General features: G+C 38.4%; 2 protein-coding genes across 2 annotated transcripts in view; both read left to right on the forward strand.

The window, feature by feature from the left end:
- Positions 1-15,282, forward strand: part of LOC129001682 (dedicator of cytokinesis protein 9) — a 78,102-nt gene extending 62,820 nt beyond the window's left edge. The window contains exons 33-38 of the mRNA XM_054429074.1: positions 10-78; positions 3,730-3,876; positions 5,960-6,170; positions 12,498-12,670; positions 13,325-13,443; positions 14,007-15,282. Of these exons, the coding sequence (XP_054285049.1) occupies positions 10-78; positions 3,730-3,876; positions 5,960-6,170; positions 12,498-12,670; positions 13,325-13,443; positions 14,007-14,241 (954 nt within the window). The 3' untranslated portion in view covers positions 14,242-15,282. The remainder of the gene's footprint in view (positions 1-9; positions 79-3,729; positions 3,877-5,959; positions 6,171-12,497; positions 12,671-13,324; positions 13,444-14,006) is intronic.
- Positions 15,283-21,195: 5,913 nt separating this feature from the next.
- On the forward strand, positions 21,196-22,089 carry LOC129000397 (piggyBac transposable element-derived protein 4-like). Its single transcript, XM_054427362.1, has one exon. The coding sequence runs from the start codon at positions 21,196-21,198 to the stop codon at positions 22,087-22,089; it is 894 nt and encodes a 297-aa protein (XP_054283337.1).
- The last annotated feature ends 252 nt before the right edge of the window (positions 22,090-22,341 follow it).

A 22,341-nucleotide genomic window follows, 5' to 3' on the forward strand; every position in this document is an offset into this window, starting at 1 on the left:
TTTTTTTAGGTTGTGCAAGTTCAACGTTCAGGCAAGAGACTTCTTGGAAGATACTACAGAGTGGCTCTTTATGGACAGGTAAACAACTTCCAGCTTCAAATATGTTATAGGATAGACGGGTCCTGAAACTTAAAGAAATATTCGGGGAAAATATTTTATTTATCAATGGGGTGGGAGTATATTTGATTCGAGATTTTATCAGGACAGGATTCGTTCCAATTGTCAGCGATTTTGCCGCAATCATGGGAAATGTCACCAGGATGGGGAGTGGTGATGATTATAACTCAGCAATTGTGGGATATATTCACGATGATTCCGCAAACCCACAACATGATACTATCTCCGTGATTGCGCCACAATAGGGGCTGCTGTTCACAATGGTGCCGTGATGGTGAAACATTGATGGTACGGCGAACGCAAAACATGCTGACAATGGATCCATGATCGGGACATATTCATGATGGTGTCGTTATTGCGTCAGATGGTCTCGATGGCACCGCGATCGCAAATTATAGTCCTGATGTCATTGGGATGTACAAACTTCACAATGATTACTAAAGCTTGTACTGCTTTTCTACCGGTAACCATATCAGGCCTTGAAACCCTACACAGTTTTTTTCAAAATGCAGTTATGTTTCTTGTTAGCTAGCTGTGTTTTATAACTACAGCCCGCCCTCGCTAGTCCGACGCTTTGAAATCCGACGTACTCGGTAATCCGACGCGCCGTCAGGCGCCGCTACGGGAGCAAAAATAAGCATGCAGTGACATGAAACACTGTGACTCACGTCTCGTTGCCGACGGAGCCCTTCCGTTCAGTGTTCAGTTGACTTTCGAGACGTGCAGTTCACTTTTCCGTTGCAGTCGTACCTTTGTTAGTAAGTGCAAGTGTTCGTGTACAGTACAGTACAGTAGTTGTGTGAAATGGCTAGTACAAGTGGTGTTAAACGGAAACACAAAACTTTAACAATATCGGAGAAGTGGGAGATTATTAAAAGAATAGATAGCGGTGAAACGCCGACTGCAGTAGCGAAATGTTATGACATCGGACGGCCTACGATCTATGATGTAATGAAGAAGAGAGAAAAAATTGAAGGGTTTATGAAGTCTGTTGAAGACGACGCTTTAAACAGGAAAACACTGAGAACAAGCGAGTTTCCTGAGGTGGAAGAAGCACTGTTCATTTGGTTTAAACAACAACGCACACGGAATGCTCCTATTTCCGGAGACATACTTAAACAAAAAGCGCAATATTTCTACACAGAAATAACAAAGAAGGATGATTTTCGAGCTAGTCATGGATGGTTCGAAAACTTCAAAAAACGCCATGGTATACGGTTTATGAAGATGAGTGGTGAAAAGGTATCTGCTGACAAGTCTGAGATTGATTCGTTCATTGAAATGTTGGACAAAAAAATTACTGAGCTTGGTTTAGTTCCCGAGCAACTGTACAACGCCGATGAAACCGGGTTGAATTGGCGACAGCTCCCGGCAGAAACATTTGTAAGTGATGAGGAAAAAAAAGTGTCTGGAAGGAAATTGCAAAAAGAACGACTCACGCTTATGGTGTGTGCTAATGCATCAGGCACTCATGCTTTAAAACTGCTTGTTGTAGGAAAATCAAAAAACCCTCGAGCATTCAAAAATGTCAAGGTTGAATCTCTGCCAGTAACTTACAAGTCACAAAGTCGCGCTTGGGTCACAAAAGAAGTTTTTCATGACTGGTACACTAACAGCTTCGTTCCACAAGTTAAGGCTGAATTAAAGAAGAACAAGTTACCAATGAAAGCCCTTCTTTTACTGGATAATGCGCCAGGACATCCTGATGCTGATGAATTGAAAATCAAAACTGCTGATGGCTACATTGAAGCTATGTACCTACCAAAAAATACCACAGCTTTAATCCAGCCCATGGATCAAAATGTGATAAAAACTCTGAAAGCTCACTACAAAAAGCGCATTCTTATGGATGTTGTCAGTCAACCTGATGCTGATATTGCAGCGATTTTGAAAGCTTTCAACATTAAGGACGCCATTTTGAATGTTGCATATGCTTGGCAACAAGTAAAAAGCACAACTTTGATCAAATCTTGGAAAAATGTATGGCCTAACAATCCATGTCTTACAACATGTAATCCTACATCCAGCAGCGACCCAGAACCCGTTTTGGAGGCTACATTGGAACTTTGTAACGAAGTGCAACTTGCCCCCGCATCAGTTGAAGAGCTTAGGACATGGATCATGGAGGACAACCTTGATGCTGACGTGACAGACGCAGATATAATCCAAGAAGTTACAGCAGCTGATGACGACGTGATCGAGGACGCAGCGCCAGAAAAAACCTTCACCGTCAGCTGTGATGACGCTGTATCGGCTGCTAATACTTTGTTACGTTGGTGCCAAGAGAGAGATGTGGACATGACAAAAGTTTTAGTTTTAAAAGGATTGCAAGAAGCAGCAATGATGGACTGTGTACAAAAAAAGAAGCAGAAGTCAATCACAGACTTTTTTAACAACTAAATACCGTGCTGAAACACGTATGTATTAATTTTACAGGGGCCTACTTTTTTAATGAATTGTGTACTGTAGGCCTACTTTTATGCGTATTTTTTGGGATGTACGTACGGTACTGTTTGTAAATACTGTAAAATAAGTTTAGCTACATAAATTAAAATTGTGTTTACTTTATTCTGTGTTTTTAATTCTTCCCAAGAATTTAATAGTGATTAATATATTGTTTAAAATGATAGTTATATCTTGTTGGCAATCAAATGCATTACAGAATAGCCATTTTCGATAATCCGACGTTTTTGAAAATCCGACACTGCGTCAGTCCCGTACCTGTCGGACTAGCGAGGGCGGGCTGTAGATTGGTTTTTCACAGTTAAATTGTACCAAATGCAAAATATTTTTAGCTAACAGTTTTTGTTACATGTATATTTTTTTACCCAATACTGTTTTTTTAGAACAGTGCAAATTGTTTTTTTCTTTTGTAATTTTGGCTATATGCAAGATTATTTACTCAAGATTAAAAAAAAAACCTTTTTTACCAGGAAAAATCCTGTCCCTTCCCATCCCGAACTAAAAATATAACTCCGTCCATCCCTAAACCTATAAGCTTTCAAATAATCTATAATACTAGTGCACCTGTTGCTCAAATTCGAGCAATTGCAAAGTATTACAGGCGTTATTTCAAAATGAATAACCCTAACAGTAATAATTTCCACTGTAAAAGAGTCAAATCCAGTAATGTAATCAATCACTGCACTCCAGTTATCGAAACTGAAAACAAACTCACTCTGAAAACGAACGCTCTTGTGTGTATCATGTGTTTACGATGAACAGCTGTAATTAATACAACTTATTCGTCTGTTTAAGTAAACAAAATATTTTCTTCATAAGAAATGCATTGGGATTTTGATGGCCTGTTGGGCAAAGCCCGAAGACTTTTATTGCAGGAATTGTTGAAAGAGGGCGTCAACACAAAAAATACTTTATTTTGACAAGTCATTTGTAAAAATCCGTCCATTATTAACGGAGGAGTAGTGTTTTGTAGAAATCGCCTTCACGTATTATATACAAGGATACTGAAATTTTACAGAATATAGACTGTTAAAGTAACTTGCTCTCTACTCTAGTACTCGTTGATGTTAAGTTGAGGTAGACATACATTATGTAGTTAATTTACTTTGTGTCACAATTGGCTAATCCATTGATGGATGTTTACTGTAGGCTTTTTTCGAGGATGACAGTGGTGTTGAGTTTGTATACAAGGAGCCAAAGGTGACTACACTCAGTGAGATATCAGAGAGACTGTTACATCAGTACAGCAGCAGGTTCGGGCCTGAGAATGTCAAGATCATCATGGACTCTGCTCCGGTAAGTCAACGTCTTGCGAGAGGCAATGTTAAGATTGCATTTAAAGTTAAGATCCTAATCTTTTATTATGCTGATACAATACTATAGTTCGGCCGCTTAGAAAACGACCTGCGCGCTAATGCTAAACCAATGCTGGAGGAGGTCGTTTTCTAAGCGGCCGACCTATAGTTCCTATTTGTGAAGATTAAACACTTAAACTTGATTTCTTTGCAGTTTTTGATTTTTTTTTTTTTTACACCACTTAGTATACCTGCATCCATCATTGTTGGAGTGTTTTACAGTCACTGAAATCTCCCTGATTTTTTTTTTTTGGGAGTCACAAACATCTTTAAGGCATTCCTAACATTTTTGTCCGGGTTACAAAAATAATCTGTTAATTTTTTTCAGACATTGAAATTGGTGGTTACAATGAATAAATTACAGTGTTTACTCCAATTTTGAAATGCAATTTTGAGTGCAGTGCATTTATACATCCTCAAAATGTACTAAGTTTGTAACGGGTCAAATGTGAAGGGGGTAAAATAACAGCTAAACCACGAAGATTAAACAGCTGAATGTAAGCTGTTGTTGAGCCCTAGTCGCGACGCTAAACTGACATCGCACCTAACCTCAAATCCCAAGATCGCAGACGACGTTGATGTCAGTTTGGTTGTTTGGTTGTTCGACTGCGTCTGAGGGCGGGCTACGGGAGAAAAGAAGAGCAGCGGGGCCACCTTTTGAGCGGTAGGCGGCTGTAAGCATGTTAAAGCTGTCATGCGCCTGCCTTTGCTGACACGGGACTCAGCTGACTCTGTTTGTGCTGACCAATCAGGAAGCGTTTTAACTTTCGTCTCGATTCTGAGACGAAGGTGAAGGAAGAAGAAGAATTGTGGAGAAGAATTGTTTTTTCGTATTCCCGGCATTCGTATTTTCGTCTTCGGTTTGAAGAGATTTTGTTAACTTCTTCATCGCTTTACTCGTTTTAATAAGTTACGTTTCGTTAGCTCTGAAAGCTTACCGGGAATTTAAAAGTGGTGTGGTGAAAGTGTTTTTGAGGAAACAATAAGTTTCGTCATCTTGGTAAGTTTTGAAATAAACGACTCAGGTTTTCGTACCTTATCTTACCAGTTTTGGCTGCGATAACTTTGTCGAAGTTCATAGGCTAGGCCTGATTCGCAGACCTCGTCATACGCTTTAACCAACTCATTTAATTAAAGTATCGGAGTTGGTGACAGATCATTTCGATTAACGTTTCATAATCCATATTTGGGACTTTCTTTTTAATTCTTAAAACCCTTTGTAAAGTTCCCAAACGTCCCAAAGTTTGTCCCAGCAGACAGGTTTCTGCTGGACAATTTCTGTCGAAGTTGGTTTAAGTTGAACACGTGAGGAAGTTGAAGTTTTAGTTTTTCGTTATCAGCTCCAGGAGCAGTTTTATTTTTAGTTTCAGTTTTCTCTCGTTTCGTGTCTCACTTGTACAATTTAAGCCAACTTGTTTTCTTGTTTTAGTAAATTCGGACTCTGTGGGAGTTGGGCTAGGTTAGGCCTATCTTGTACTAACCTTGTTTGTTGCAGGTTGACGACTTAACTCCGTAGGTAAGTGGGGTGACTACTTAGCTTACTTGTTCTCTCGTTTAGTTAGCTAGTAGTGTGCCATTGAGATAATTGCCCACAGAGTCAAGTCAAAATTATTATTTTCCCCACAAGCCCTAGGCTAGAGTGGTGATTTCTAGTTGGGTGTTTAGTAACCCGCAACGTTCGTCTCGAGCTCTGACAACCAGGGCTATCAAAGTTAGGCTATCCGAATCACTATCGACTCCTGGGAAACTCCCCGCGACCAGACTAGGGCGAATCCTGGGATCTCGTTTTCTTACCGGTGGCGTAATTTCCCTCTTGTCGTCCGCCAGGAAAATTATGTCACAAGTTCTTATGAAATCATGTTTTCTGGAGTAAAATGCTGAGATAAACTAAACATGTTTGGCCAGAGGCTGTTTTTTACAGCAAAATTTCACTGAAGAGAGGCAGACTTTAATCTAAAATAACTTGTAGACACTATGATTTAGATAATTTTGTGTCCTCAACTAACTTGCTGGAGGTGTCACAGATGGCCTCGAGTGACCTGGATCCCAAGTTTGCCTATGTACAAGTGACCCACGTGACACCGTTCTTTGACAAGACAGAGGCCGAGGACAGACTGACAGAGTTTGAGCAAGCGCATGACATCAGCAGGTTCATGTACGAGACTCCCTTCACGCTGGACGGCAAACCACGAGGACTGCCTAGTCAGCAGTGGAAGAGACGGACTGTGCTGACCAGTAAGTAATATCTAAAACTTGCAAAACCAGTAGTACCCGATCAGCTGACCAGCTGGCCATCATGGCTGTTGTCCTTCAACAAACACTAGATTTGGGCTATGTTATTAATTGGCGATGTCAAATATTTAAAATTAAGATGTCTTAATCCACCAGTGCGGTTATTACAAATATAATTAGTTAATTAATAATTAAATAAGTTTAAGAAGTGTAATCATCGTTTACTTTGTGTTAGGGCCTAAGCTTATATTAGCCTCCAGCCTGAACTATGGCAAGAACAAGCACCCAGTGACTTCTGATGACTAAGTAAGTAGTAGTGATGGTCGAATCCAGATATTTCGAATCCAGATATTTCGAATCTCGAATCTCAAATCTCAAATCCGAATCCGAATCATAAAAAAATCAAATCTCGAATCTTCGAATCTTGAGACCCAAAAATAATTACTGTCGTAACCTAACGTTACGCTAGAAAAGTGGACGATATAGCAAGAGAACCACTTACGTTCGTTGGTGGACATAGAAGAAGGAGCCGTGACGAATCATCCCACTTCAGGGCTCAGTGCACAGTGCAGCCACCCCGCAAAACATAATAATTCTTCCGTTACTAATAATTATGACTGTTCATATATGAAACTATAATGACTTCTACTACACTCGTCTTCCCCATAAAAAAAAGTCAATATCATAAATTCAAAATTAACTCAACTTTCAAAATAAAATAAATTCACTTTCAATAAAATGCAACCAAAATTTCTTCTTCCCATTATTCATTAATAATTTTACAAGTCCAGCCTGTGAGGCTTTCGCACAGTCCGTGCAGACTTCCTCAGCGAGGGTGGTGGGCTGCACTGTGCTAGCGGCGACGCAGGAGTTGGCTGAGGCTGGGCTTGCCCTAGGCTCTCCCTGGGACTGGTAGTAGGCCTAGGTACAGGTGACATCATCATGGGACTAGTTGGTCGATCCTCCGGCGGGGGTGAATTCTTGGGTACTTGGGGTGATACAACGGGATCCTTGGGTGATACAAAAATCTCCTCCTCTTCTGCATACCGAGCTCTCAAGTGATCCGCATGACAAAATCGGGGTTTTCCACCAATAACACTCACCAGATAGGTGACCGGACTTCTCTTTAGAATTATTTTGCCAGGAACCCAAGATATCTTTTCATTTCGGACAGTTTTGACATCTGAGAAAAATCTGCTTCTTCCCCTAAGCCTATCAGCTGCATCTTTTTGTTCCCTGTGTTTTTGATCAATGGATGACTGGAGATTGGGTTTTAACATAACCAACTGAGTACGAGGCTTCCAAGACAGGAACATTTCTGCAGGGGTTAAGCCAGTAACTGTATTTGGAGTGTTGCGGTACGCAAACAAGAAATTATCTAATTTCATTTGAAGAGTGGTACGCTGAGAACGCTGATGTTCCTCAATCACTTGACGCAAAAGGTTTTTCTTGACCTCCTGAACACTTCTCTCCGCAGATCCATTTGAAGCCGCATGATACGGGGGAGTTAATGTGAACTTCACATTGTTGTTATGCAAAAAGGTTTTGAACTCTTGACTAGTAAAAGATCTTCCGTTGTCCGACACCAGTTCGACAGGCAATCCATACGATGAAAACAAGGTACGGAGTTTTTCAATAACCTTGGAAGAATTCATGGAACTCATGATAAATACCTCTAACCATTTAGAGTATGTGTCAATCAAAACTAAAAGTTGCTGTCTCGACTCTGGATCCTCCGCAAAGTCAATGTGTATCCTCTGCCATCGGGTTGATGTTGTAGGCCATTGCTGCAACGGTACTTTAGGTACCGAATTCCTAGTTAACTGACAAGCAGAACAAGAAGCCACTACGTCCTCAATCGACTTTTCCATGCCTGGCCACCAGACATAACTTCTCGCCAGCATCTTCATGCGCGTAACTCCCGGGTGTTGATCATGCAACATTTGAAGCACAGATGAATACAGTTTCTTTGGAATCACTACACGAGAACCCCACAGCAAACAACCTTGTTCCACGGACAACTCGTCCTTCTTCCTTAGAAAAATAGCTAGTTCCGGCTCAACAGAGCTCGTCCAGCCGTACATCACAAAATCTCGGACCTTCGAAAGAATCGGATCCTTATCCGTCATTTTACCTATATGCAAGGCAGTAATAGGTGCAATGTCCTTGACAACACAGAAATTGTTCATCACTTCTGTACACACATCTACATGTGAAACAAAATTAGCATCCAGCTCTATAGGTTCCGCTTCTGCTAAGGGTAACCTAGACAACGCATCAGCGTGAGGGACATCCACTCCCTTCCGGTACCTAACCTCCAAATCATATGCTGATAGAATCAAGGCCCATCTCTGCAGCCTAGCTGCCGCCATACTAGGAACGCCCTTTTTAGAGCCAAAAATAGCCATCAACGGCTGATGATCAGTCTGTAGAATACAGTGTCTTCCATATATATACTTATGAAACTTTTTGACTCCAAAGATCAAAGCCAGAGCCTCCCGATGTAACTGGGAATAATTCCGTTCACTGGAACTTAGCGTTTTCGATGCGAAGGCAATTGGCCTTTCCTGACCATCGATAAGATGAGATAGAACAGCAGCCACCCCTCTGGGACTCGCATCACATGTCAGAACTATGGGCTTTTTAACAACATAGTGAACTAACAAACTTGAGTCCAACACCCATGATTTACTCTCCTGAAAAGTCTTAGAACACACCTCCGACCACACCCATGGATGATCCTTATGTAATAAGTCATAAAAACAGCTTATTCTAGCAGACAGGTTAGGTATAAATGCATGATAATAATTTATTAGACCAATATAGGCTCGTAGCTCTTCCTTAGTACTAGGCTCAGGCGCTTTACGCAGCGCAGTTAACAAACTTTCTTGTGGACGGAGACCATCTCGAGTAATCACATGTCCTAAATACTCGATTGAAGATTGCAAAAACTTACACTTTTGTTGGTTTACTCGAACACCAAACTCATCAAGGCGTTGCAGCACCTGCGCCAGACGGGCAAGCCCCTCTTCCTTAGAGCGAGCCGCCACTAAGACGTCATCTAAGTACGCCACCGTTCCTGGAAGACCTGTTAAAATTTGGTCGATGGCTGACTGAAAAATTGCAGGAGCTGAAGACAAACCATATGGTAGCCTTTTTAAACGATACAGACCCTTATGGGTAGCTAGGGTCAACAGATGTTGCGATTCATCCGCTACCGCCAATTGCTGATACGCATTTGAAAGATCAAGGCAGCTAAAAACTGAGCAACCGCCTAGAGTTGCAAAAATATCTTGAGCCTGTGGAAGCGGATAATGTTCCATTTCAATACACTGATTAAGAGTAATCTTATAATCGGCACAAAGCCTAACACCATTAGGCTTAGGGACAACCACAAGTGGAGTGCTCCACTGTGAATTAGTAACTCTGTACGCAACATCCTCTTGAACCATGCGGTCCAACTCACTCTCAACTTTCTCCCTTAACGCAAAAGGCACTGGTCTCGCCTTACAAAACTTAGGGACTGTCCCCTCCTTTAAGACAATATGAGCCTTAACACCCTTAATTTCGCCCGTTCCAGGCTGAAAAACTGACTTAAATTTACTCTTCAATTTAGCAATGTCCAAATCAGAACTGTGATCCACAGTGGCTTTACATGAAAACACATTTTGCCAATCTAACCTCAACTGGCCTAACCAGTTTCGCCCCAACAGAATCGGCTGACTCTTACTTTCTAAACTAACTACTGTCAAAGGCAAACTCGCCTGCTGATTATTATATTTAACATTGACATTCACTTGTCCCAGAACAGGTACATCATGACCTGAATAAGTAGTAAGTTTCACATTTGCTGGCCTAAGTTTGAGGTTAGAAAATTTTTCATAAAATATCTCAGAAGGACATATAGTCAAGGCACTGCCTGTATCTAGAATCATTTCTAAATATACATCATTAGCCACTAGGCCTACCTTATAGCCGTTGTCTGATCCTGATTTAAGGTTGTACAGACCTATCTCTGCCATTGGAACTTCTAGGCCTAGGCCTACCTCTTCCTCCACTTGATGGACCCCCATCCTAGGTGTCGACTTTTTACCATGGAAACTAGAAGATTTCTTGGCTTTACACACTTTCTTGAGATGACCTACTCTCTGACAACCGTGACACTTGTAACTGGCGAACGCACACGCACTAGGCCAATGACCAGCAGAACCACACCTCCAACAAGAGTTTCTAGAATTTTGATTTTCACTACTCCTATTCACGAAAGTTTTAGGCCTATTTTGACTTTTCACATTGATTTTCGCAATGTCCCCAGGAGGTTGCACAAATAGGCTTGACTGCGATTCCGCCTGTTCCAGCCTGAGCGCTGACGCATAAGCTTCGTCAAAGTCCAATTCCTCCGACAACAATTTCTGCCGGATAGTTTCATTAGAAATGCCGGAAATCACTTTGTCCCTCAAAGCGTCTTTCAAAAAGGTACCAAATTTGCACGAACTAGCCAAATGTTTTATTGAAACCACAAACTCCGCTATGCTTTCGCCCGGCTTTTGCACACGAGAGTAGAATACATATCGTTCCGCCACAACCAACTTCTTGGGCGCATAATGTAATTTCAACAACGCTGCAAGTTCATCATAGGTCTTAGAATCTACCTCTACCGGTGATAATAAATCGGATAGGACCAATAAAACCCTGGGACCAATAACTGTAATTAAAACCGACACCTCGTTCTCCTTCTTAACATTGTTCGCTTTGAAAAAATGTTTCAGGCGCAACAAATAGGGCACAATGTCCTCCTCACTTGGATTAAATTCAGAAATCCTGCCAACACTAATACTCGCCATTTTTAATCATCTCAACTATAATACGCACTAAAACAACAACTGTTATCGCGTACTACCCTAACTATGATAAAAAGGTTTATTACCGACTGCGCCAAAATGTCGTAACCTAACGTTACGCTAGAAAAGTGGACGATATAGCAAGAGAACCACTTACGTTCGTTGGTGGACATAGAAGAAGGAGCCGTGACGAATCATCCCACTTCAGGGCTCAGTGCACAGTGCAGCCACCCCGCAAAACATAATAACTCTTCCGTTACTAATAATTATGACTGTTCATATATGAAACTATAATGACTTCTACTACAATTACAAATGGGCTTCTGGTGATTAAAATAGCCCCGCCGCAGCAAACCTGCCGACTAAGCAAATTTTCATTTGTCTGAATTAATTTTCAATTAAATCTATTTAACCCTTTGAGTGCTATGCAACAATATATCGTTGTTTACTAAAATCTCTAAGGGATATAGAGAGGAAGGTTATTTTAACAAAAAATTGGCCATTGGTGACCTGCATGTTCATAGGATACACTAACAACCACTTAGTTAAAAGATTCGCCCAATCCGATGATTCGAGGTGTACGTCTAAACCAAGGATTATGAACACCTCACTATGCCCCAGTGGTTGTAGTATATTCTAACAATACACTCAGGTCACGCAATTATTTGCCACGCAGGACGGGAATCGAACCCAAGCAAACAAATGCCACTGGCCAATTGACACACGCCCTAGCCTCCTCGGCTATCTGTGCTTGGAGACTGAGGAGTCAAAAACCGGTATTTAAGCTGACACCAACGATTGCGACAAGATAGTGCATTATCTTTAGTTTATTTGTTTTGCTCTTTGTGAGGTCGCTACAGCAGGTTGTTCAATGCCTTACTAGGTAATTTACTTTTTGTGTTTTGGTTTTAGTTATAGTTGATGTGACAAGAGATGCTTTAGTCAGTGGTGTAGTGTTTACTCTGCTTGTTCCAATCCTACACATTAATCCTATGTTAGTCAGTTCTTAGACTTGGACGATGGGAGTGTACCCACAGTGGACAGTTAATGAATGACTTTAGCACTGACTATAGTTTGTAATGAGTTGTCTTTCAATTTGGCTTCATGCAAAAGTTTGCTTACTTGACAGAATTCAGTGATTGACATTCGAGCAAAATTTGTCTCTGAGTCTCAACTCAACTAAGTAAATTTTAATCTAAAACTGGCTGCAGCATTAACATAGGATGTATACTACTATGATAGTAAAAATAACCCCCTCAGACCCAGGTGAAGGCTAAGATAAATGTAATTTGCTAAGTCTAAATGTTTGCTTACTCACTTGAAATTTCACCCCCTTAAATTTTGAAACATCTCTAAATATGTGCAGTATTTGATTGCCTCTTATTTCAACACTACAATAAAATCTTAGTGGTTAAGTAGCTGAGTGGTTATTGGCTATTGCCAACATTAATTTATGTTATGTTATAATAATAAACAAGTTTTTTTTCAGCGGAATATTCATTTCCCTATGTGAAAAAGCGGTTGAGAGTGGTTGAGCGCAGTGAGAGTGAGTTGACTCCAATTGAAACATCAATAGATGAGATGAGACAGAGAGTGTCGGAGTTAGAGGATGTCGTCTTCTCACAACCCACGGATGTCAAGAAACTACAACTCAGGCTACAGGTAGGCCTACGCTAACATTAATCCAATAGTTAATTGTGTAACTAGTGGGCGAAGTGGCACTTTGCTGCACACGAGCGAAATGTTTACATGTTTAAACAGTTAAATGTTTTAAATGTTGGAAAGTTTCTCGAGTGCAGCAAATGCAGTTTACACTCGTGTTACACAATATATTTTTCCTACAGTTACTATAAATCATATAAATAATTAGTCTTTCAAACACTGTACAACATGTTTTTAGGTTAGGTTAAACATCGAATGTTTAACCTAAGAACATGTCCAAACATTGAACGAAATAGGAAACTCTGCACCAGCTGATCGTAGTCATAATAGGAATAATATCTTTAAGTGTTGCCAACTTATTTTCAAGTGTACATAGATTACATGCATAATAAAAGCACACTGTTGTATTCCAACCAAAGTAAAAACTGAGCGCCAAAGTAAGGCTTTCTGTACTATAATCTGTGCAAGAAATCCCACTTTGTTGAGTGACTGTAGGAAAAATTATTTGTCCTTTAACTTAACTCAAAACTGGTAACTTAACCCAAAACACAAACACGTTACTACACTATACACAACAATTAAAATATTTTACTGTTACTTTAATCATTTTAAGTTGTCGTATTTAGCTCATCATAAGAGATCTCTGTGTTCCAGGGAAGCGTGTGTGTACAAGTGAACGCAGGTCCTCAAGCTTACGCCAAAGCTTTTCTAGAACCTAGTCAAGCCTGTCAGTTTCCAGATGACAAAGTGGAGGAACTCAAAGATATCTTTAGGTAATATTGCTTTTCATATCCTGGAATTTGTAAGCATATGTAGTTTTTTAAATCCTTGATTTACAGCACAGTTTCAACCCAACGCACAGATTCAACCCAAACCGGCTGTAGCAAGGACGGATAGCACAGACAATAATTGACTAATATAAACATGTTAAAAATTGCAATATTAATGAAAGTTCCTCTGGAGTCAAACCTAAACAAGACACTTGTGTTTGTTTCCTATTGAAACCGCTAACTAAAAGCATTTTAAAGCCATCATCCCAGATAAGTTAAAGAACAACAGACTTGTGAAACAACAACCACTATTGTAACTGTAAACTACAAGATAAAACGCAGGATTCTGTTTGTAATTTATATCACATCCAAGATAACAGGGTTAGCAGAGATTTATGCAGGTATGAGGACTTGACAAAACCATCGGAAACTATAGTAAGGTGCATAAAGCCTGGTGCGTATCTTCCAAGTACTGACAGGTCTGCGAAAGGGGTTGTCTGCGTACCCACTATTGTACCTTTTGGAACAGCAAAGCAGTAAAAGTATTATATGTGTTGCTGTTGCAGGGAGTTTGTGAGAGTTTGCTACGCAGCTCTGCAGCTCAACAGTCAAGTGGTGAGATCAGATCAGGCCGAGTACCAGGTGGCGCTCAAACAGAACTTCCAGAAGCTGGTGATGGAGTTGACATCCCTACTGGGGGAGTCTATGTGGCCGGACGATGAAGTCGGGTCCTTCAAACGCAACAGTCAGGCTTTGTTTAGTGCTATCAGTGGAGCCAGCTGCAACTCAAGTGCTGCGTAAGTCACAACAATACAGAACTGCAGAGTGCGGACATTATTACGTAGATCATCACGAGACTATAAGATCATCGTTGGACTGCATAGATCATAGGAAGATAATTGAAGTTGATGTATTGAGCAGAACTTTGATTATCACGGATCTGTATTGATTATGAGAAGACTGTAGATCATCACAAAGTAGTTAGGTCATCACTTGCATTTTTAACTGGACTGCATAGGGCATAACAGGATTCTGTAGATCATCAAAAGATCTTGGCAAAACTGTTTTGATCGTCACTAGACTGTATAGATCGTAGCAGGACTGAGTACCGAGTAGTTTATCACTCAGCTGTGACCAAGGTGGTTTCGGGTAGATTACCAAGTTACATGATTCACGACGGCACTGGTAGCTTTCAAGGCGCTGTGTAGCATTCCACAGTTCCTCATCTCTATACGCTTAGTTTATTGATTGCATTTTATAGATGTATTGTTCTAAGGTACAGCCTATTGCAACTGGTGTACCTCCCATAGTGTAAGAGGCTTGCCACATAAGTTACCTCAGAAACAATGTTGTGTCAGTTTGCTGTTGATTTGTTTTGTCTTATGTTTTGAAGAATATGGTTTAAATGGCAAAGATGCATCTGACAATATTGGTAGCAAATTGGTAAAGGAAGGTACAGTGCAAAATTTGTGTGCAAGTGTGCGATTTCAGGTTGAAGAACATAATTTAGATTACATCAAGCTGTTTTTTAAACATTGTTATACTCGTAAGTAATTTAAAATTCAACTGTTTTTACTCTGTGTGGAATACAATTTTTGTAACTCTAAGAAGAGATCTGAAGTTTTTTATTATTTTTTGGAACATTTATTTTCTTGAAATGAAACATGGTGATACATGATTATTGTTTTTGTATTAACTATTACAGTACATTTTATTTTACACTATATATTTTATAATGCATTTTATTTTAGAATCATGCAATTATATTTATTTACATATCATTAAAAGTATTTATCTATATGTATATAGAAACTTTTTATGATTTGATATTATTTATTAAATTGTGACTCCATGTCAAGAGTTTTATGACAAGAATAACATTTTTATTATTTAAAAAATAAAAATTATGTCTTTATTTTTAAGGTTGATTTAGTAATGTTTTAACACTTTAATTTTATAGTATATATGTGTTTATTTTTAACACTTGTAAATGTCTTTAAATGACATTGCAGAGGTGGTATTACATATTGTTTTGTACACTGAAACCTAATCAAACCAAATTGTAGTTGTAATCATAAAATATTCATTTCAAGTAAACCTTGGTAATTTGAATGCTTGTAGAACACCACAATTTAATATTCGTTCTAAATTAGTACGTCTTAGTTGATAATTAACTAGACGGTTGACGCTAACACCTAGGGAAATAACTAGGTTTAATATTTGTCCAGGGCTTAGTCAATATGGGAAAAACTATTTTAGTTTTGTTCAAGGAAAAGCTCTAGGCCAGGATTTTGAATTGTAGAATAAGGAGAATAGCAGTTAACTTACCTTGAAAAAGTATAGGTAGAGCATAGAACATACAGAAGAGACACTGTGTACACAATATTTCGTCACCTGGGGAACTTTGTCTAGTGTAAAGAAAGTAAGAGACTAGAGTGGGTAAAGTTTCAACCAAACACACATGTAGGCTACATCAGCCGTAATTTTGGTCATTTAGTTGTTATTTTATAACAATTGGTTTTAAGGTTGTAAATTTGACCTGCATTACTTGTAGGTTGGCGGCCAACCTAGTACAGTACTAACTGATTTTTATTTTCTTGGTTATTGGGGATCATTCTTACATTGAAATAGTTAGTCGTTATTTTAATTATCCATTTTAACAAAATGACAAATTACATGCTATTTTCACTTTTCTTTAACAGAAACATATTATAACAAAGCAATTATTGTTTTAGGACTAAAAAAACAACCTTAAATAACCAGAATCCTCGAATAATCAGGAGTGTTATGTACAAGTATTCAGATTATTGTGGTTCACCTTTATATGACACAGAATTAGTATTATTAGAAATTTAAATTTTACTGTTTTTCCTACTACTGTATAAGATCTTGTGCAATCCCAACTAAATACTGACTACACAGTATAGACATAGAACCTATGTCTTGAAAGCTTTTTTTTAAGTTGCCCAAAAATTATTTAGGCTATAGCAAGTTATGAAATAGAGCGTGTATTTATTTTTTATTATTTTTGGTGTATTTATATTAGTAAAATATATTTGCCATAATAATTAATTTGCTCGTAGATTGATTTTCTGTTGATTATGAAAAATATCTTTTAACAAATATTTTTAAAACCTTTACATTTATAAATTGTGCAGTTACATTTTCTGCAGTTCCAGATATATATTTTTTTAGATTGGCGGTTTAAAAGTAGGTCTGAACTGGAACTTAAATATATTTGTTTGCCATTTTAAAGGTAACTCAAGACTTAATGTATTTTGAAATAGAAACCTTCAAATTATATTGCCATGGTCAATTGTTTTCTATAAAATGATATTTCAAAATAACCTATGCCATGATCACTGTTGTCAAAGTTATTAAGTATAATTTGATAGGTAACTATTGATTTGTATTATGTTATTAATTTGTTGCTTGCCTATATGTAATATTTTTATTTTGTTTGGAGTATAATATTGTCAGCTCTGTGCATTTTAGTGCTGCTGCATTGATACTACTGTACCATTATACTAGTTGAAACATTAGTTTTACTTTAATTCATTGTAAATTATATTGTTTTTAACCATATGGATTTATTTTATTTCCATGCAATTTGAACACAACTTAATGTTACTGTGCATTTGTAAATATACAACAATGATTTGCTTCTATTTGTGATATTTAGGTATATTACTTGTATTAAGGATATTGTTAGAACCATTTAACTTGTAAACATGTTGACAGTTCATTATTATGTGTTGCTGTGATTGTTGATTGTTATGGTTTTAATCTGTTAATCCTGAATTATATGTATGAAATATTTACTCGATGTTAAGTTTGGCATGTTTTTTGGTTAAGTCTATTCTCCTGTCTAAAGAAGGATTATTCTCAAATGTGTAAGCTATGCTATTGTTAAGTGCGGTTATTATCCTTCTGTAAAGTTATATAACTTGTATTGACCTTGATATGATTCGTAATCATAATATATATAGTAGCAGATAAAAATGAATAAGACTTTCTATCGCTCACAGCTTCAAAACACTCAAGATTTGTTTGTTGTTCAATTCGCTTGACCCCTCTGTTGTTTCTAATCATACATTAATTTCAATTATCATTTGTTATTAATTTAAAAAAATACTAACCGTTGGTATGTTTTTGTAATATTAAACAAATGTTATTTTAAAACCAAGGTAAGTATTTACTCAAGGGAGGTACAGAAGAGCCTTCGATGACGTCAGCTGTCAGATCTCCTCTTGAGGGAACACAATTACCGCAACGATACGGAATTCAGTCATCGGCCTCGGTGGTGTAGTGGAAAGCGTGTCGGGCTGATAATGCGTAGGTGCCGGGTTCGAATCCCGCTGGCAGCATTAACTTTTTGTCAACAATTTTTTTCATATCAGCAAGTTTGGTTGGTTTGGTTAGGTTATGACAGTTTAATTTTATAATTAAAAAATTATAAAATTGAATTTTAGGCATTTATAATTTTAACAAAACTATTTTTTAGATGAGTAAACCTTCATTCGATTTTTTCATTATCAGCACGTTTGGTTAGGTTAAGACAGTTTAATTTAAAAATTGTAAGATTGTTCATAATTTTTTTAGTTTTATAATTAACTAGGCCTAATAGTGAAGTAAAAATGACGCGCTGTGCTCTCTACTACAACGCTGTTAACGGAGGAATTTTGAACTAAACTATGATGTCATTGTTACCTCATTTGTACCTCCCTTAAGTCAGACCCACCAAGGAAACGTATAGTTTATTTATTAGAACGTAATAATGTTCTGTATTTGGTTTCAATGTTTCTCTATTATCAAATTTGAAAACCACTGCCATATACATATTGTAGTATAAATACTTACACATTGTGTACAATATTCTCAGGTTTGTAGTATTGTAGTTGATGATTGGAATTTTTATCAGAAATTAAATCATAAATATCTGTCACTGCCCTTTTATAATTCATTTAACGATGATTAAACAGCAAAACAGATCAAACGAATAAATATTCCTTGAAAGTAGTGCATTGTAGTATTGTACCCTTCCCTACCAATTACTGAAAATGGTAAAACTCAGAATAATTCAATTGATTTTGTTTATTAACATAACCATGTTCAAGCATGTAAAACAGAACTTGTGCCATTGTAATTAATTTTACATTCTATCTTGGTAATTGTTCCAATTCTTGATCTTGTTAGTATACAAATCCGATTGTGTCTTTAAATGATCATCTAATGACATGAGAAACTGCAAAACCAAACTGTTTTGTTGTTGTTTTTGTTTGCCTTGATTAACACATCTGTTAAAGGCAACAATGGAAAGAGCATGTAAACACCCTTTATACAATTGATACAAAGTTTGGTTCTTAGCATTAAGTATAGCCTTAAAACTGTGTTTACACTTATCATAGATTACATCAAAATGTTACAGAATTTTTTCATTCAAACTGAGTTTAACACGTTCACTGCGGGTGCAAAACTCTCAAGGGTGCGTGTGACGGGTTTACCAGTCATTGGGTCCCTTCCAATACATTGATTCATTTTGAGCTCCGTGATTGCCGGGTCGGGGAACGTTATAATCGTTACCAGCCTGTAGCTTAGAATGCGAGCTTTATTTTGGTGTAGGTTGGTACTAAAAATTCCTGTAAAATCCTGTCTGGCAATGCTTTTGTCCCGGTTTCGGGGATTTTCTCTTTTCGAGCCACATTACAAAGACACTGGCTACAGATCCAGGCAGTGCTGCTACCTTTGAGTGTTTCAGTGAACTACGTCCACTCTCTGGGCAATGCAGCACAATCATCGCTGCTTTTTTGTGCTCCGTCAGACTGAAATATTTGAATGCCATGTGCGTTCACTGATTCGGTGGCACGCCGGGGCGAGTTTGATGCATGCCGCAGTGAACGTGTTAGAAGTTTTAATTTGAAATAATTGTTGTCCCTTTTCTATGCTTAACCTTTTGACTCCCACGGGCGCGTATACGCGTCCGCGCAGTAGCCCCGCCGGTAGCCCACGGGCGCGTATACGCGTCCGAGTGTAGTTTAAACTTCCCGCGCTAACTACGATCGCTAGGAGAAGAAGAATATTGCCTTGTTTGGTATTGATCTGTTCGGGAAAGAATGCCGTTTCTTGTGGTATTTTTCGTTTTGCGCTCGCGTTAGCTGCATCACTGCTACGATTGCTGAAACACAGATGTTTATTTCGTTGCGAACTAACCTGTAACACCTGTTGTGCAACTGCGTTATTTCAATGGTTTATTTGTAAACAATGTCGAATCGTGCGGGACCCTTTCGTTCACTCGCTGATAATGAAATTTCGGAATATTTAGATGATGATAGGTTTAGTGATGTGTCCGTAGACGATATTTGTGACGATTCGGATAATTCTCAAGTTAGTGATGTCATCTTTACCGTGGACGATATTTTTGAGACGTCTACCCCGAATTCACCAACTGAGCCTAGTGAAGATGTTTGTGTTGAAATGTGTAGTGTGGATTTATGTGAAGATGTATTGGTTTTAGAAGATTCACAGATTTTGGTAAGCAATACAGAGCCTAATTTTGAAGGTGTTAGTGCTGTAAACATTTCAGAAACCAATGTAAACACTGCCCCTTCCCAGTTGTTGTCAAGCAATACAGAGCTTACTTTTGGAGGTGTTAGTGCTGAAAACTATTCAGAAACCAATGTAAATATTGCCCCTTCTTTTGTTACTAATGTAAATATTCCTTCCACTTCTCAAACTACTGTATCCATTGCTCCTGGGCCCTTTGGTGATAACCAAAATATTTTGGGCCATGAAAATACTAATCTTAGGCCTACAAAAAGAAGGAAAGTAGCTTCAAAAAACAAAGGTATTGTGAAGCCTAGGCCTAGCCAAAGGAGAGAAAATACTTCTGAAAGGCATAAAAGTATTGCTCCAGGGCCCTCTGGTGATAACCAAAATATTGTAGACTATGTAAACTCTAATCCTAGGCCTACAAAAAAAAGGAATGTAAGTTTAGCTTCAAAAAATAAAGTAAGAAAAAATGTCCCTGGTCCCTCTGTAGATGATGAGAATATTGTTGAAAACCAAAGTACTGGTCCTAGGCCTAAAAAAAGGAAGAACAAAACACCGGAAATTACCTTTCCCTGGGTGAACAATAAAGACTTTGTCCCTAATCTTTTCGAATTCGATGCCACCAATTGTGGCATAAATAATGGTTTGGATGAAACCTCCTCTAATTTGGACTATTTTTTTGAGATATTTGGGATGGACCTAATAAATCATATTGTAAATCAAACAAACTTGTACTTCACTGAAGTTGTTTCAAAACTCCCTAATGCATCTAAAAATGAATTAAAAAATTGGAAAGAGACTAATGCTAGTGAAATACTCTGTTTTTTAGCTTTATGCACCCTTATGTCACATATTAGGAAGAATGAGATGCGGGATTATTGGTCAAAGGACAGTCTAATTGAAACAAAGATATTTGGAGAAATCATGAGCAGAAATAGATTTCAGGCTATTCTTAGGATGCTCCATTTTAACAACTCAATGGTTACTAACTCCAAGTCACTTGGTAGGTTACACAAAATAAATCCTGTATTGTGTACCTTAAATAAGAGCTTTTCCGACAATTTTACGCCCTCTGAGAAGTTAGCGATTGACGAGACCTTGTTCTTGTACAAGGGAAAACTATCGTTCCGGCAATATATTCCCAAAAAGAGGGCGCGGTTTGGGATAAAGTTATTTGTATTGTCTGACTGTGCTACTGGGTACGTTATGCATATTTTGCCATATGTTGGGGCAGAGACTAACTTGGAATTCCCTGACATATTAGGGGTCGGCATTACAGGAAGAGTTGTGCTTACACTTCTTGAACCCTACTTTGGTCTGGGACATAAAGTGTATCTCGACAACTGGTACGTTAGTCCATCCCTTGCAATGCAGCTTTATAAGCACAATACCAACATGTGTGGAACGGTTCTTCCAGATCGACAAGGTTTGCCAAAAAAACTACCAAAACTGGAAGTTGGCCAAGTGGATGTGCACCATACAGACGTAATGTCCTATGAACGGTGGCAGGATAAAAGAGAGGTACGAGTGCTTTCCACCATGCACAATAGTGAGATGCTTCCGACGGGTAAAACTAACTGGGAAACAGGACAAATGATACTCAAACCCAAAAGCGTTTTGGATTACAATTTGAATATGGGCGCAGTAGACATCGGAGACATGGAACTTTCTTTTAACGTCACTGCTAGGAAGTCCATCAAATGGTACAAGAAATTGTTTTTTCATTTTTTCGATGTAGCAATAAGAAATGCTCATATCTTGAAGAAAGTGAGGACTGGCACTACTTCGCATTTGTCAGAGTTTAGGAAGGAATTGGTTAGGGAGATCCTTGAACTACACAACCCAACACGTGCGAAACCTCAAGGAGGTCGACCTTCCCCAGGTGAAACACCCCTTCGTCTTACCCAGAGGCATTTCCCAGAGCCTATTCCTCCCACAGACAAGAACCCTCGACCGAGAAGAAAATGTCATGTATGCAAACACACAACAAGACAGCCTCCTAAACGACAAGACACCTACTACATGTGCAGACCCTGCGGTGAAGTCCCTCTCTGTGTACATCCATGTATGAAGGACTTTCACACCCTCCGCCATTTCTAATCTGTAAGTGCAATTTATTACTAGGCCTAAAGTGTTGTTTTCTTTTTTAAATACTTTTTCATCATATGTATATTTATGTAGGGAAATAAACTATCTGGTACAAATATGTAATAGGCCTAATAAATAACTTAAAAAAATTTTTTGAAACTTTTTAAAATTTTATAAAAAAAATTATTTTTCAGCAAAACAATCCAACTATTTTTTTACCTTTTTTTTGTATTTCTATATTCCTTTGTTCTTTCTGAACAAGAA

The sequence above is a fragment of the Macrosteles quadrilineatus genome, unplaced genomic scaffold (assembly GCF_028750875.1).
Source record: "Macrosteles quadrilineatus isolate MER2022 unplaced genomic scaffold, UCM_ALF_1.0 Scaffold_8__2_contigs__length_117827958, whole genome shotgun sequence".
Classification (NCBI taxonomy): domain Eukaryota; kingdom Metazoa; phylum Arthropoda; class Insecta; order Hemiptera; family Cicadellidae; genus Macrosteles; species Macrosteles quadrilineatus.

Excerpts from the sequence above, each read along its gene's own strand:
- LOC129000397 (XM_054427362.1), top strand. The coding sequence starts at position 21,196 with ATGCATATTTTGCCATATGTTGGGGCAGAGACTAACTTGGAATTCCCT.